Genomic DNA, 13,353 nt, shown 5'->3' with positions numbered 1-13,353 from the left:
ACAGTACTGTCCTCTCAGGACAAAGCAGATAGGATGCTCACTGGCTTCTTCCTCATCCTCTCCCTCACACACTGTACCAGAACAAGTGTTAATGCTTTTGCAAATGAAATTTTGAGGACAAGTAAAACCTCAAATAATCTATGATAACTATTTTCTTACTCCCAGAATCAATGTTTAATCAATTTCTCATCCTCAGTTTATAGTTTCTAGAGTTCTAGAGTAAACAAACAACAAACAAACAAAACAAAACAACAATAACAAACAACCCCTCAACTTTCCAAGCAGGAGGCTGATGAAGAGAGTCTGCCCATGGAAAAGGCATGATAGAGGCTAACTCCCTTAGTAATTTTACTAACTAAACTTTGAAAGGTCACTGCTTTAACAGACATTTCCCTTGAATTCTTTGTGCACTTTGGAGATAATACTATTTCAATTATTTTTATGTGAGTCATAAGGAAGAAAGAAGATCACTACTGAGAAAAATGCCTTGGGAGGAGAGAGGGATTAGCATTCCACTGAAGAAAGTGCTACCCTTAGTTTACAAACATCCAGTTCCTATGGATGTTTCTTGGAGACAAAACAGATGCTATTAGCAATCAACATGAAGTTAGCAGCACCTTTTGTAAAACCCTGCTTAAGTTTGTTCATCTTATCTTTACAGGGTATTTTGAACTATCTGGAAGTCCACACCAATAGGAAACACAGAATGGCACATACATCATGTTTATACTGCCCTGCAATGGTGATTGAAGGATGCCTTTCAAGTTACAATTTACTAAACTGAATGTTTAGTTTAAAACATTCAGGACCAAACACTTTGTTTTTTGAAATGGAAAATATATATATATTTGCCCTAAACCATATAGCTTATATTCCAGTTTGGAATTTTGTTTTTAAAGAAAATTATTACAGTAAATCCTATTGCAAACACCAAGTTTTATGAATGTGTTCCTAAAAGGACTTTTGAGAATATGGCCTTTTTAGAATATGGCTAGCCTGTAAAGCAGAGCAGGCAGATGAGCTGGTGAAAATGCAGCTCCTATTTTGTCCCAGTGTGCCCCTGCAGGGAGGATGAGAGCAAGGATCCTCTGAAGTCCATAGGAGTTCTATATGCCAAGGGCTCAGAACCACACTTCCATAGCAGAAAAAGAATTCTACCATTTCTGGTAAATTTTTCCTCCAAGAATAAAGAAAGGCAACTGCACATAAAGTAACCTGACAACTTCATTCCCTTGGAAATTTTTACTAGATGCATGATTTTAGATTCATTAATTATTAGAGATGCTAATTAAATAATAAATTGTGCTTTGAAAACAGGAATGATAATGCTAATTGTGGTGGTTTGAATGAATAGGCTCATACATTTTAATACTTGGTCCCCTGTTGGTGGAATGGTTTTTAAAGGATGAGGAGGTGTGGCCTTTTAGGAGGAGGAGATGCATCACCAGAGGTGGGCTTTAAGCCCATGCCAGCTACTGCTCTAGTGCTATGCCTGCTTGCCTGCTGCCATGCTCCCACCACAGCATGATCATGTACTCTATCCCTTTGGAACAATAGGCCCCAAATTAAATACTTTCTTCTATAAGTTGCCTTGGTCATGGTGACCATCAAAACACTGATCTATTTCAACAAAGAAAACCAAACTTTGTGTGAGGATTTTCACTGCACATTTGGGGTGATTTAGATCTGGGCTGTACTTTTTCATATATCATGTTTTATTCTAAAAGTTTATCTAACTACAAGTCTGATTCCTGACTCAAAGTGTTGGGTTTTCTTTTTAAATCAGTTAGTTAATTAGTATTTTTAGTGCTGGTATTTGAATCTATGGGCTTGTATATGCTAGGTAAATGTTTTACCACATAGCTACACTTCTAGACCCCAAGGTTTGATAATATTTAGAATTAAAATAACACTGAATTTTTAAATGAACAACACTTCCATGCTACTATTTCCATTTTCCATGCAATCTTTTCATGGCATGGTAGCTCAAACTCATGCTTTCTAATGGGGTGGGGGTATGTAAGTAAGTTAAAGGGAATTTTAAAAGAATACAACATAAATCAAGGCAGTACTAGATCTTTGAAACACATCTTCTAGTCAATGGATATGTTTGAAAACATTTAAATTATAAGAACAGAATATGTTGTTTCATTTCTATCTGAAGTATTCTCTAAGGAAGGCTGTGAAATGACCTTCTCTAAGGAAGAACTGTGAAGTTCTTCAATGTGGAGGATTAAAGAAACTGCGCCCAGGATCACCTGACACCTGAGACTATCAAGGCTGTAATGAATACAGCTGGCAAGGAACTGTGTGTGGTTCCTTTCGCTATGGCTATAGCTGTGAGCAGTGTCTCCAGCAGAATTCATCACTGAGGCATGAGTACCATACAGAAAAGGTACTTTAGTGACCAGAAAGGCACGATTGCATTAGCACACACTTCGGAAACAGGGAGCACCACAGAAAGAACTCAGGAAAGGATTGTTTTTAGCTGTTTTTATCATCTTGGTGACATTTTTTATTTCAGTGGATGGGTATTTTGTGTATTTCTACTCTAAGATTTAGCTTTAAAATTCAGATCTTACTGATCCCATATTCAAGGGATTCTATTACATTCCCACCCCTTCTCCAAGTTGGAAAGGAATGCACATTAAGCACATAAAAGATGCCACACATAGCCGGGTGGTTGTGGTGCACTTGGGAGGCAGAGGCAGGAGGATCTCTCTGAGTTTCAGGCCAGCCTGGTTTACAAAGAGAGTTCCAGGATGGTGATGGCTGTTACACAGAGAACCCTGTCTCAAAAAAACCAAAAACAACAAAACAAAAACAAACAAACAAAAAACCTATCACACACGAAATTCCTTTGGCTAAATGTTTACCTTTCTTAAACTTTGTAGTCTCCACTCTACTTAATTTTTAAAAATTTATTATTATTATTATTATTATTATTATTATTATTATTATTGTGTATATGTTCGTGTAAATTCATTTGTGCATGTGTGTGTGCTATGGACATGTGTGGGGCTGGGCATGTGTGTGTGGACATGTGTATGTGCTATGGCAGGCAGGGGTCAGACACAACTTCAAGGAGTCACATCATTCCACCTTTACTTGAGTTCTGGGGGGGGGTCAAATTCAGATTTCTGGACTCACACTGCAAGTGCCTTTACCTCTTGAGTAATTTTCCTGTCCAGTCTTCAGTTTTTATCTTGTATGTTTTCTTCAATTCCTCTCTTAATTAGAAAGTTATTCTTTCATCTATCCTCTAACACATGACCCAAATTTTTAAAAAACTTTCTCCAGTTTAGTCTGCTCAGTTACACAAAGCTTCTTACATTTGTTTATCTTTGGAGATAGAGCCCAGTATGCTCCCTTGGCACCTTGTTCTTTACTGAATGAAAGAACTCCGTGTGAGGAGAAACCACGTGAGGACAGAGAAATGATGTTTGTTTCCACAGAGGTCTTGTTTTTTCCTTCCCACACAACACATAGTCAACTAATGTTTAGGCATTAAGCAAGAGAACTAGCAGTTCATTAAGCAAGTTACTAGCATTGGACAATGTAAAAGCTAGTATTTAATTCATCATTGTAATTCTATTTAAAAACATTTAAAGTGCTTTATAAATTATAAAGTCCTTATTCCTATAGAATTTTGTTTATGTGTTTAGTATAAAAGATTATAGTTTATTAATGAAAGTTTCAGGAAGATGGTCCTATAACAATTAAGACATTCCAAGTTTTATGTTCAGAACCATCTCTAAGTGCAAGAATACATTCCTTAAATATGACCTTAAAGTTTCACTGCTAACTAAGGAGAGTTCATCTAGCTCTCATCATAGGCAGGTCCTCACATCTGAAAGGGCACCTCTCACATAGACAGCTATAATAAAATCACACAGGGCCTGTTGCTCTGAAAACAGACTTTGTGAATATCATTTTCCACAGAGGTAAGTTAGTACTTGACATGAATAAATGTTATTCTAGAATACTTCTCTGTCTCCAAACACCTTCATCCAAGTATCCATAGACCTTGTATGGCAACTAGACACTCCAGGTGTAGTGTCAGAGCTGCAGTTTACAATGTTTTAGGGCCTAAAGTCTTATTGTAAACTGTTTTACAGTTCAGTTAATTTTACTTTTTTGTGGTGCCAGGAATTTTCTATTATTATACAAATGTAGGTGGAGTTAAAAGCACAGCTGTCCTCTAATGAATCTCTACTTACTGATATAAAGCAGACTTTGAAGGGAGCAGTTTTAGTGTTAGCTAAGCATAGTTTTCATCAAATGTTTTAAATATAGTTAACTTTCAGAGAACTACTTTAATTTCATTATGACCTAGGTAGTATTTTGATGTTATTTTTTAAAAAATTTATGTAAAGCATTTTAGCAAAATATTAATTTTAGATACTCAAATTATTGAAGGAGAAAAATGCAACATTTATTTCTACAAGTATTAATATTATTTTCTTCTAATTACTTCCCTACCTTTTTGAGAACTAGAAAAATGACTGCACATGACAACACCATCTAATGAAGGCTTTAAAGACCAAGGGAACATACAGATACATACATATGTGATGTTCTTAAAACCATATATGGCCAACTTCTCAGATGTATCTAATGTCACACTGCTATAGATACTTTACAAACTTCTACAGCTTTTCAAAAGATCATCTAAACTGTCAGTCCAGCTCACTATGTAGCATCAGAACATGATGAAGTGGGTTATCATATTTTCCTTTCTTAAGATTACATATGTTCATATTTTATTGCTGAATGATAAAATTTTTATTGAAGAATAATATTCATAAAGCTCATTTAGTAACATTAGAGTTCCATGTGGAATAAAATGGAGATAAAAACAGAATACACATTTCTCACCTTGGAAATACTGTCCATATCTCCTGAGCCTGGAGAAAAATGTGAAAAGATAGGCATCATTAAGTAAGACAGCATTATGAATGGAAACTCCTGAAGGTGAGTGAGCTAGTAACAGCACAGAACTTTGCTTCTGCCCCCATCACCTGTATCTGAACATTAGGAATGGTCATGGCTACAGTCCCCTTGGGGGACCACTAGGGAGTTCATCTACATGTACAGATCTGTATCTTCTACTTCCCATCACTTGCATCCTAATGGCAGGAGCAGTCATGGCTACAGACCCCTTGGGAACCATTAGGGAGATCATCTATGTGTACAGCTCTATACCTTTTAATGAAAATGATGTTGCAAATCTGATAAAATTTAAAATAGACATTTCTAAGAATATCTGACAATATTCTGAACCATATTTTACTACAATATTCAAGAGTATTTTACTAATATTAAAAATAGCACCCAACATACACAATAGAAACTAAACATATCATCAAGATATACTACATCTTAATTTTGGTTTTTGAGAGACATAGGTGATGGAATTATACACTAAGTAACTAGCAATAACATAACTTTATCACAGTATCAGTTTTATTTTGAACTAGTTACTCTCCACAATTAATCTTAGTGCAAAATATTATAACATTTTAATAGCAGCATTTACTGGACAGCAAAAATAAAGGCTTAGCATGACTTGCTTTTGAGGAAAAGTATACAACAGTTACACATGGAATGCACACATGCTGTACTGTTACTTGTGAATATGTAATGTTCACTACAGAAAGGAACTAGTTGTCAGCCATTGAGAAACTTGTCTGGAAGCTCATTCTAGTGGTACTGTAACCAAAAGCCTTCTATGACCAACCCCCTCTCTTTTGACTAATTCTCCAACTTGACAGATTGAGAAAACTCAAATTCTATAACAGTACTGGAAACTGAACACTATATGATGATGTGTACATTTCTCAGTGGTGTCCACTATGCCAGCCAGTAATGTGTGTGCCTGCTGTAGACCTGGTATGTGGCAATGTGCCTGAGGACTTGAATACTAAATTCTCTCTATCCTTAAATTAAATAATTACACATGACTATTGGCTGCAATCATCAGACACTTCATGCCAACCAAAATACAATGAATCAAAACTTTGGAATGTACAAAAAAATGGGTCCTTAAAAAGCACAAAAGTCTATTAATGCATTGGAGATAATTTTGGAATCACTTAACAGACATTCAGGAATCTAGGGATATGTTTTTGACCTTGAGAGTATGGAATCCTAGATAAGCTGGACTGTATGAGCATGGTCTGTCCAATGTAAGTGAAAGGCTCCTCTACAAGCCTTGGCACCACTGCCTGCGTGCAGATGACCCTATGGCCACAAGCACATTGGTTCTTATATGTCTACCCATGGGCGTGGTGTGCTGAGAGACACAATCACTTTTGCTTTACTTTTCTCTATGTCTCATCATTGTGAGTATTTTTTTTACCCTACAGACACTTGGTGTCATCTGCTACGAAAGTGCCATACGTGAAGCACACTGTTAACCACTGCTGTACTTGAGCTCAGCTTTCTCCTAAGGCAGGTGCACAGCATGGTCTCATAATGGAATTATTAACATTATTAGAGCATGGTTACTAATTTTATTTGAAATGTGCAAACATTAAAATACATGACAAAATTAAAGAATTATTACAAGACCTGGTTTCTCTGATATTATGTTCACAGACTGGAGACAAAAACACCTGTGGAAAGGGCAGAGGCACCCTCTGGGTTAGGCAGCATGGCACATGCTCAGTGGAACAGTCTCCTTTGGCCACAAGACACTTACGATGTCACAGACCAGCATCAATACTCGTGGGGCAATCTGAACAGAACCAACCTCACACCCCTAACTTTCAAATGCTCTCCAGTTTACACCCAATATACTATAGATCACTTGACCACTCAAGTATCTGCACATGGAAGGGCTGTGCAGACCATAATGCCCACATAGAACTAATGTTTTATTTTTAATTTATCCCATAAATCTAATGTAAAAGCCTTACCTAAAGAGCCATTCATGTGATGGGACTCCATTCCTCCTAATCCACCCATGGGACCATCTGATGCAGGGCCCATTGGAAACTGTTTTAAAAATAAAGAAGGTGATTGTGATCATATGGAAAATGATTTTATTTCACATTACTTATTAACATTAGAGATTGCCCAGGTTTATTTTCAGGTGTAGAGACTTCTCAGAGTCTCAAGGTGGTGGACTTTGTAACTGTCTGTCCCACCTCTCCCATCTCTATGTTCTGGATGCTCTGGCTAATCCTACTTTCTGTCTATTTTCTTTTCTCCTCCACATACGCTCAACTGGAAAGCATGGACATTCCATGTAAATGTGAAGATTACCATTCTCTCCTTGATGGTGACAAATTTCCTCTGATATGCCCAAGGTAGTTCTTAAGAACCTGCTGCTGCTATTGGTTCATTAGGAAGGTTATTTCTGTTGAATCATGATACCAGTAGCAATACTTCCTTAGTACGCAATATATCACTGTTTGAATGGGTACAGGGAATGATTTCATCTTGCAGGTTAAAATTTAGTTACTTAGGGACAGCTGAACCTTGTTAACTCTTCTTAGTTACCTGTGCTATGTCAGCATAAAGCAGACATTTTGCAGCAGCTCTACTCACATCTTTAAAGCATCAGGATTGGTTCTATCAGGTAAAATCTTAGCAGTAGCTGTGAACAGACACGCTGGTCTGTGCCCTTCCACCTCCTCCTCACTCCTCTAGAATGCTTCTGTGCCCTAGCTGAAGGCAAGCATCATTATCTTAGGTTTGGAGGTAAGTACCTATCGAAGTCAGCATTTTCTCTTAAATGTTTTCAAGCTCAGGTCATATTCCAACACATACAACTTGCAGCATTGACTATAGTGTGTGCAGAGAGAGTGGTGATGGTTAAGAATCACACTAGCTTTCAGGGCCACAGAAAGGAAAGGGGAGGTATTACAATTAAAGTCTCTTTATTCAAGAAGACACCAGGGCAAAGCACAGGCCAGAGCTAGGTTATAGAACCCAGCAAGCTTGGCTAGAACAAAAGGGCCCGGGTCCCCACGTGCAGCCCTTTAAGAAGCTCCCTTACGTCACCCCGGCTTTCCTTCACCACGACCTTATGGGCGAGTCCCGGGTCCACCTGGTACCTGTCCCAGGACTATTGGGCGGGGCTAGGGTGTCTCCCTACAGGGAGGAGAAAGGAAAAAGGAAAGGAAGGAGAAAGGGAGGAAAGAAGACAGGCAGGCAGGCTGGGTGGCTTAGTGGGAAAACTGTTTAGACAAGCCTGAATGTCACTAGCTCACACACATTCCCAGGTTGCTGCTTATGAGTGAGTCAGAAAGATGGCTCAGCAGGTAAAGAGGCTTGCCACCAAAAACCTGAGTTCAATCCACAGGTTTCACACAGCAGATGGAGAGAACAGTCTACTTCAATTGTTTTCTAATCTCCACATGTATGCCACAGCACATTTACCAGCACGTGTGTGTGTGTGTGTGTGTGTGTGTGTGTGTGTGTGTGTGAGAGAGAGAGAGAGAGAGAGAGAGAGAGAGAGAGAGAGTGTCTGAGTGTGTATGTGTGTGTGTGTAACTGTGAGCATGAGTATGTGTCAGCATGTGTGTGAGTGCACACACGCGCGCACACACACACACACACCTGAAAAGTAGAGAGGACTGCATGGAACCTTACTCAGCTTTTAACAAGGGTGCAGTTTAGCTGGGCTGGGAATTTAGACCTCATTGTAAGCCCAAGCAAGAGCCTGTGGGCATGCTGTGCTCTGCTCTTTTCATGCCTCTGCAACTTTAAAGGGTGTTGACGGTTTTAGAAGACTTTGAGACTAAATGCATGTAGGTTTTAATTAGCTTAATGCACAGTAAATGTATTTTCTGACTTTTTTCAATTTTAGCTACCCTATGTACTTATGTATAAGCATAACATTTATTTTTACATGGAATATTACTGTATTATAGTACAAATTTAAAACTCATTTACATTAGGTCTGTTAGGCCCAGGAGGTACTGCATTCATTAAAGTATACATGTTGTCTCCAGAATTGGTTGAATCTGAAACAAAACATCACTTTATTAATATCTCTACAAAAGCCTTCACAAAATAACCAAAGATGATCTTGGCATACATAGAAATTGATAGCTAGATAGATACACAGCTGATATAGTCATTACTAGTGTTTGGAAACAATACCCGGCAGTCCTTTTCTGACCCAAACTATACTGTTCTAAGGTCATAAATTAGGACCATGATGAAAGGTATAAACCCGTCAGTAATTCAGGTCAACTGAATATTAAGACCCCCCCACACACAAATTATAGAGTATTTCATAAAACATGGATTACTTTTTACTCCATAAGCAATGATGAGTATATATACATCAGACAATTATGAAAGTTCAAATTCAGTAACTTTTCAATTTTTAGGATTTTCTTAGAATTCCTATAGGAAAAAACTGAATTTCAGGATGAAACTGGTAGAATCTACTGACTTAATTTCAAATGTGAGATTACAACAAGACTAGAAAAAGAAACCATCTTTCTTGAAGAAAGAGCCAGATGCTTCAATCATTTTTTTTCCTTTCCAGAGATAGTCTCGTCTTATGACGGCGGCTGGCCTGGAACTCACATAGTAACCCAGGCTGGCCTTGAATTCACAGCAATCTTCCTGTCTCAGTTTCCCCAGTACTCATTCACTACCCATGGCTTTCAGCAACTTTTTGATAATTTTCTTTAGTCCTTTTATTAAAATAACTGCAGTGTATTATCTATAAATACATTTAAGATTTTATACTATTCTAAAACTTATACTTCATGGAGCCTAGATAATTCTAGTTAAATCTCCACATATATTTTTATGAATTAAAATTCAGACTGAAAGCTAATTATTTTACATTGAGGAAATATTAGTGATGAAATGCAGTTTTCTATTTTCTTACAATTACAAAGTTTACTTAGATGTATTACAATAGATCTTTATTTTGAAAACGATGAAGTGTTTGGGGAAATAACATGCTTTCTCATGGTAGTGACCATAAGGAGAGATATGATTACTTCTGCCACTTGTGTGACTACTTACTAAACATTAGTTAGCCTGTGATTTTAGTGTGTATTATTTATTGGTCATTTATCAACAGTGATATATGAATGTCAGTAATAGATTTTACCTTTTTGTTGTTGTTGTTTTTGTTTTGCGACAAGGTCTCACTATGTATCCTTGACTGTCCTGGAACTCACTCTTGTAGACCAGGCTGGCCTTAAACTCACAGAGATCCACCTGCCTCTGCCTCTGCCTCCTGAGTGCTGGGATTAAAGGTGTGCGCTGCTATGACTGAGTAGATATTACTAGATTTATTCTAAAAGAATAAATACCTCATAGTATTGAATGAGCCAGAATGCTTCCCCTCAGGATGACCTCTGTTTCTGAATTCTAAGTGAGATCCCAACCTATTTTTATGGCTATGAATTTTTCATGTCCTCACCTATGAAGTATTTCTGTCATGTAAGGTTACTTATTCCTTCCTGCCTATCGCCAGCCTTGCCTGTCTTCACATTTTCATTCCTTCTCCTGCCTAGCATCTCCTCACCAGCCCCACCTACTGCAGTTTTGGTCACCATATGAGTTTTCCCTGAGGTTTCTGAGTGAAACCTCAATGCAGTGAGCCTTGTATCTGCTCTTTTGCTCACACCTGGCTATCAAGAATTTATCAAAAGAAATGGGGCTATATTTTACTTAGCTTGTGTGCCTCAGATAACAAATTAGATTTATTGCTTTAATTTGTCTGGAAAGTTCTATCATATTTCAGAAAATTTTGGATTTGATTTTAAGTACATGAAAACTTTAAATGGGTTTATCTTTATTTTTGGTGAAAGAAAAATGGATTACAGATTTTAAATATGCAAGAGATGAATTTATCATTTTTAAGACTAATTGAAAATATAATTTCATCCCAAGAAAGAAAAACTATCAAGAGAAATAAGGATGATTTTCTAAGAAATGCATGCCTCCTTTGGATTCCTGGAAGAACCTTACACTAAGTGCATCTATGGGCATGCGTCTTTGGGGCTGAGGACATTGGCTCACTGTAAAGGATGACTTGAAGACAGTATGCAAACGAGGCCATCAAGACAGACTGAAGAGGTGATTAGATTACTTATCCCCTGCTATGCTTAGTGTTGCTTGAACCTGGGCTCTAGTCTATAGTGAATGGAGCACAAATCACATGACATTTTCATAAACTATACACTAACTTCATAACACGAGAATGAGATGCAGCAAGGCAATCAGTTCATATAAATTGTCTTTGATAGATTCTGCTTCATTTGGACACTTGGAAGATAGAGACGATGACATTTTTATGGATAGAGAGAAAACAGTAAACTAAGGTAACATTTTGTATTACCAAATTTGGTTTTAAATAAAATGTACAAAACAAAAATTATTTACTGGAAACATTAATAATGATGACTTTTAAACTTATATATCTTAGAACTAAATTTAAATATTTAACGTTTGACTTCACAGTGAACCATACTAAAATTATTTTTAATTATACACCTTTCTCATCTAGTTTATTACCAAGAAGCACTGAAAGCCTTAGCTTATTTCTGTGATACATACACAGGTATAAACATACACATATATACACACATACCTATGTCTGTGTGAGTCAGGAGAGGTTACCCAACTGTTACAAGCACATACCACTCTTGCAGAGAACCTGAATTCAGTTCCCAACACAAAGGGGCTCACAATCATCTATAACTCCCTGGTAGCATCTGTAACTAGGGGAGTTGAGGCTGCCTTCTGGTCTCCATGGACACCTGCACTCCTGTTCTCATGCCCGCACACAGACATTAACAAGTGTACATAATTATAATAAGTCATTAAAAGTAAGTGGATAAAACTGTGATGATATTGTACTGAATAATAAGCATTTATTTTTCTCACCATTACAAATTTTTTAATGATTACTTCAGTAAAATTTTAATTATAGCCTATTATATGCCTTAAATTTAATAATCTTACCACTACTGGGTTAGGAATACAGATTAGCTTAACTACTGAGAACAGTGAATGAGTATCCTTATATACAATCTTGGATTGCATCTCTAAACATTAGATGATACAGAGTCAACTTTTAAGAACTATCTGATAGCTCTGATCATGTTCCATAACTTTCTGGATCTTTGAAAATTTAAATTCCAGTCACTAGTCTCCAAACATGCTTAATACTCTGTACTACAGTATCGAGAGGAAAAAAGGCTAACACTACATGAAATAACTATGTTGAATTATTATGGATATACGGAAGTACATCTTATTGTAGAAATTTACTATTTAGTAAATTTATTAAGTGATGAATTCCTATAGACATGTAGGGTAAACAGTACTATATAACTACAGTCATACTCAGTAAGATGTGGGTGGGAGTCAGTTTGCTATTCTAACCTTATGGTCTATGTCTTCAGTGTTTTACTACTATAGACTTTTCTGTGATGGGGGCTATGGATTCTTTTCAGTTTTAAGGGATTTTTATTTAAGTTAAGGTACTTGTAATTCATACAAATCAACACATTGCATATACTTACTAAATCCATAATCCCACAAGAGGAATTTTCTAAATTCTTTTTTTTTTCAAGACAGGGTTTCTCTGTATTGTTTTGGTGCCTCTCCTGGAACTCACTCTGTTGACCAGGCTGGCCTCGAACTCACAGAGATCCACCTGCCTCTGCCTCTAGAGTTCTGGGATTAAAGGCATGTGCCACCAATGCCCGGCTGAATTTTCTAAATTCTTAACTGGACTGGAGCTGTTTTAAGACTCTGACTTTGTCCCACCTGCTTCCTCTATGGTCTTTAATTATACTTAGACAATGAAAATTTCAAGGCTTATTTCAAAAACAATTTCTATATTCTGTGGATTTACCCTAGGAGTCAATGTCCATGTAGCTAGTTTAAATTACAATACCTGCTGGACTAGGCATGATGGGCGTTCCTGGTGGCCCTCCACCTCCTGGAGGACCCTAAATAATTACACAAAATTTCAGTAAAAATAAGGCATTTCATTAAACAATGTAAGGAAAAGCAGAAAAAGGTTATACTTATCTCTATAATAATCCAATTATTTTCTTTGATTCACAATCAACTCAATATTATGCAAAACATAATTTAGCTTAACTATGTTGAGACTATTTTGACAAGTTTCCAAAAACAATAAGCCTGTAACACTGGTTTATTATTCATGACTTAATCACATCACCTATAATGAGGTTAAGAAGAAACCACTTAATAGGGCCTTTACAAACCAACAAAATAGGAATAATTCCCATGTACTTTAATTGTTTGCTGTAATTTTCTCACATTCTGTATCCCTAGCTTTTACTAAAACTAATTCATTTGCATAGAGATTCTCTAAGAGATACCAATTTAGAG

The 13,353-nt window shown here is 36.9% G+C and overlaps 1 protein-coding gene across 3 annotated transcripts in view; it reads right to left on the bottom strand.

Moving 5' to 3' along the window:
- The window catches only part of Ssbp2 (single stranded DNA binding protein 2), a 259,016-nt gene that overhangs the window by 12,317 nt on the left and 233,346 nt on the right, over positions 1–13,353 (bottom strand). For 2 of the 3 annotated variants that reach the window (XM_027401755.2, XM_027401753.2), the window contains 4 exons: positions 12,890–12,944; positions 8,905–8,975; positions 6,921–6,999; positions 4,879–4,907 (listed from right to left, as the gene is read on the bottom strand). In XM_027401755.2, the coding sequence (XP_027257556.1) occupies positions 4,879–4,907; positions 6,921–6,999; positions 8,905–8,975; positions 12,890–12,944 (234 nt within the window). The remainder of the gene's footprint in view (positions 1–4,878; positions 4,908–6,920; positions 7,000–8,904; positions 8,976–12,889; positions 12,945–13,353) is intronic. The other variant, XM_035440490.1, reaches the window with a different exon arrangement.

This window comes from Cricetulus griseus, chromosome 2 (genome assembly GCF_003668045.3).
Source record: "Cricetulus griseus strain 17A/GY chromosome 2, alternate assembly CriGri-PICRH-1.0, whole genome shotgun sequence".
NCBI classification, from domain to species: Eukaryota; Metazoa; Chordata; class Mammalia; order Rodentia; family Cricetidae; genus Cricetulus; species Cricetulus griseus.
This window is presented reverse-complemented; position numbering and strand designations above follow the sequence as displayed.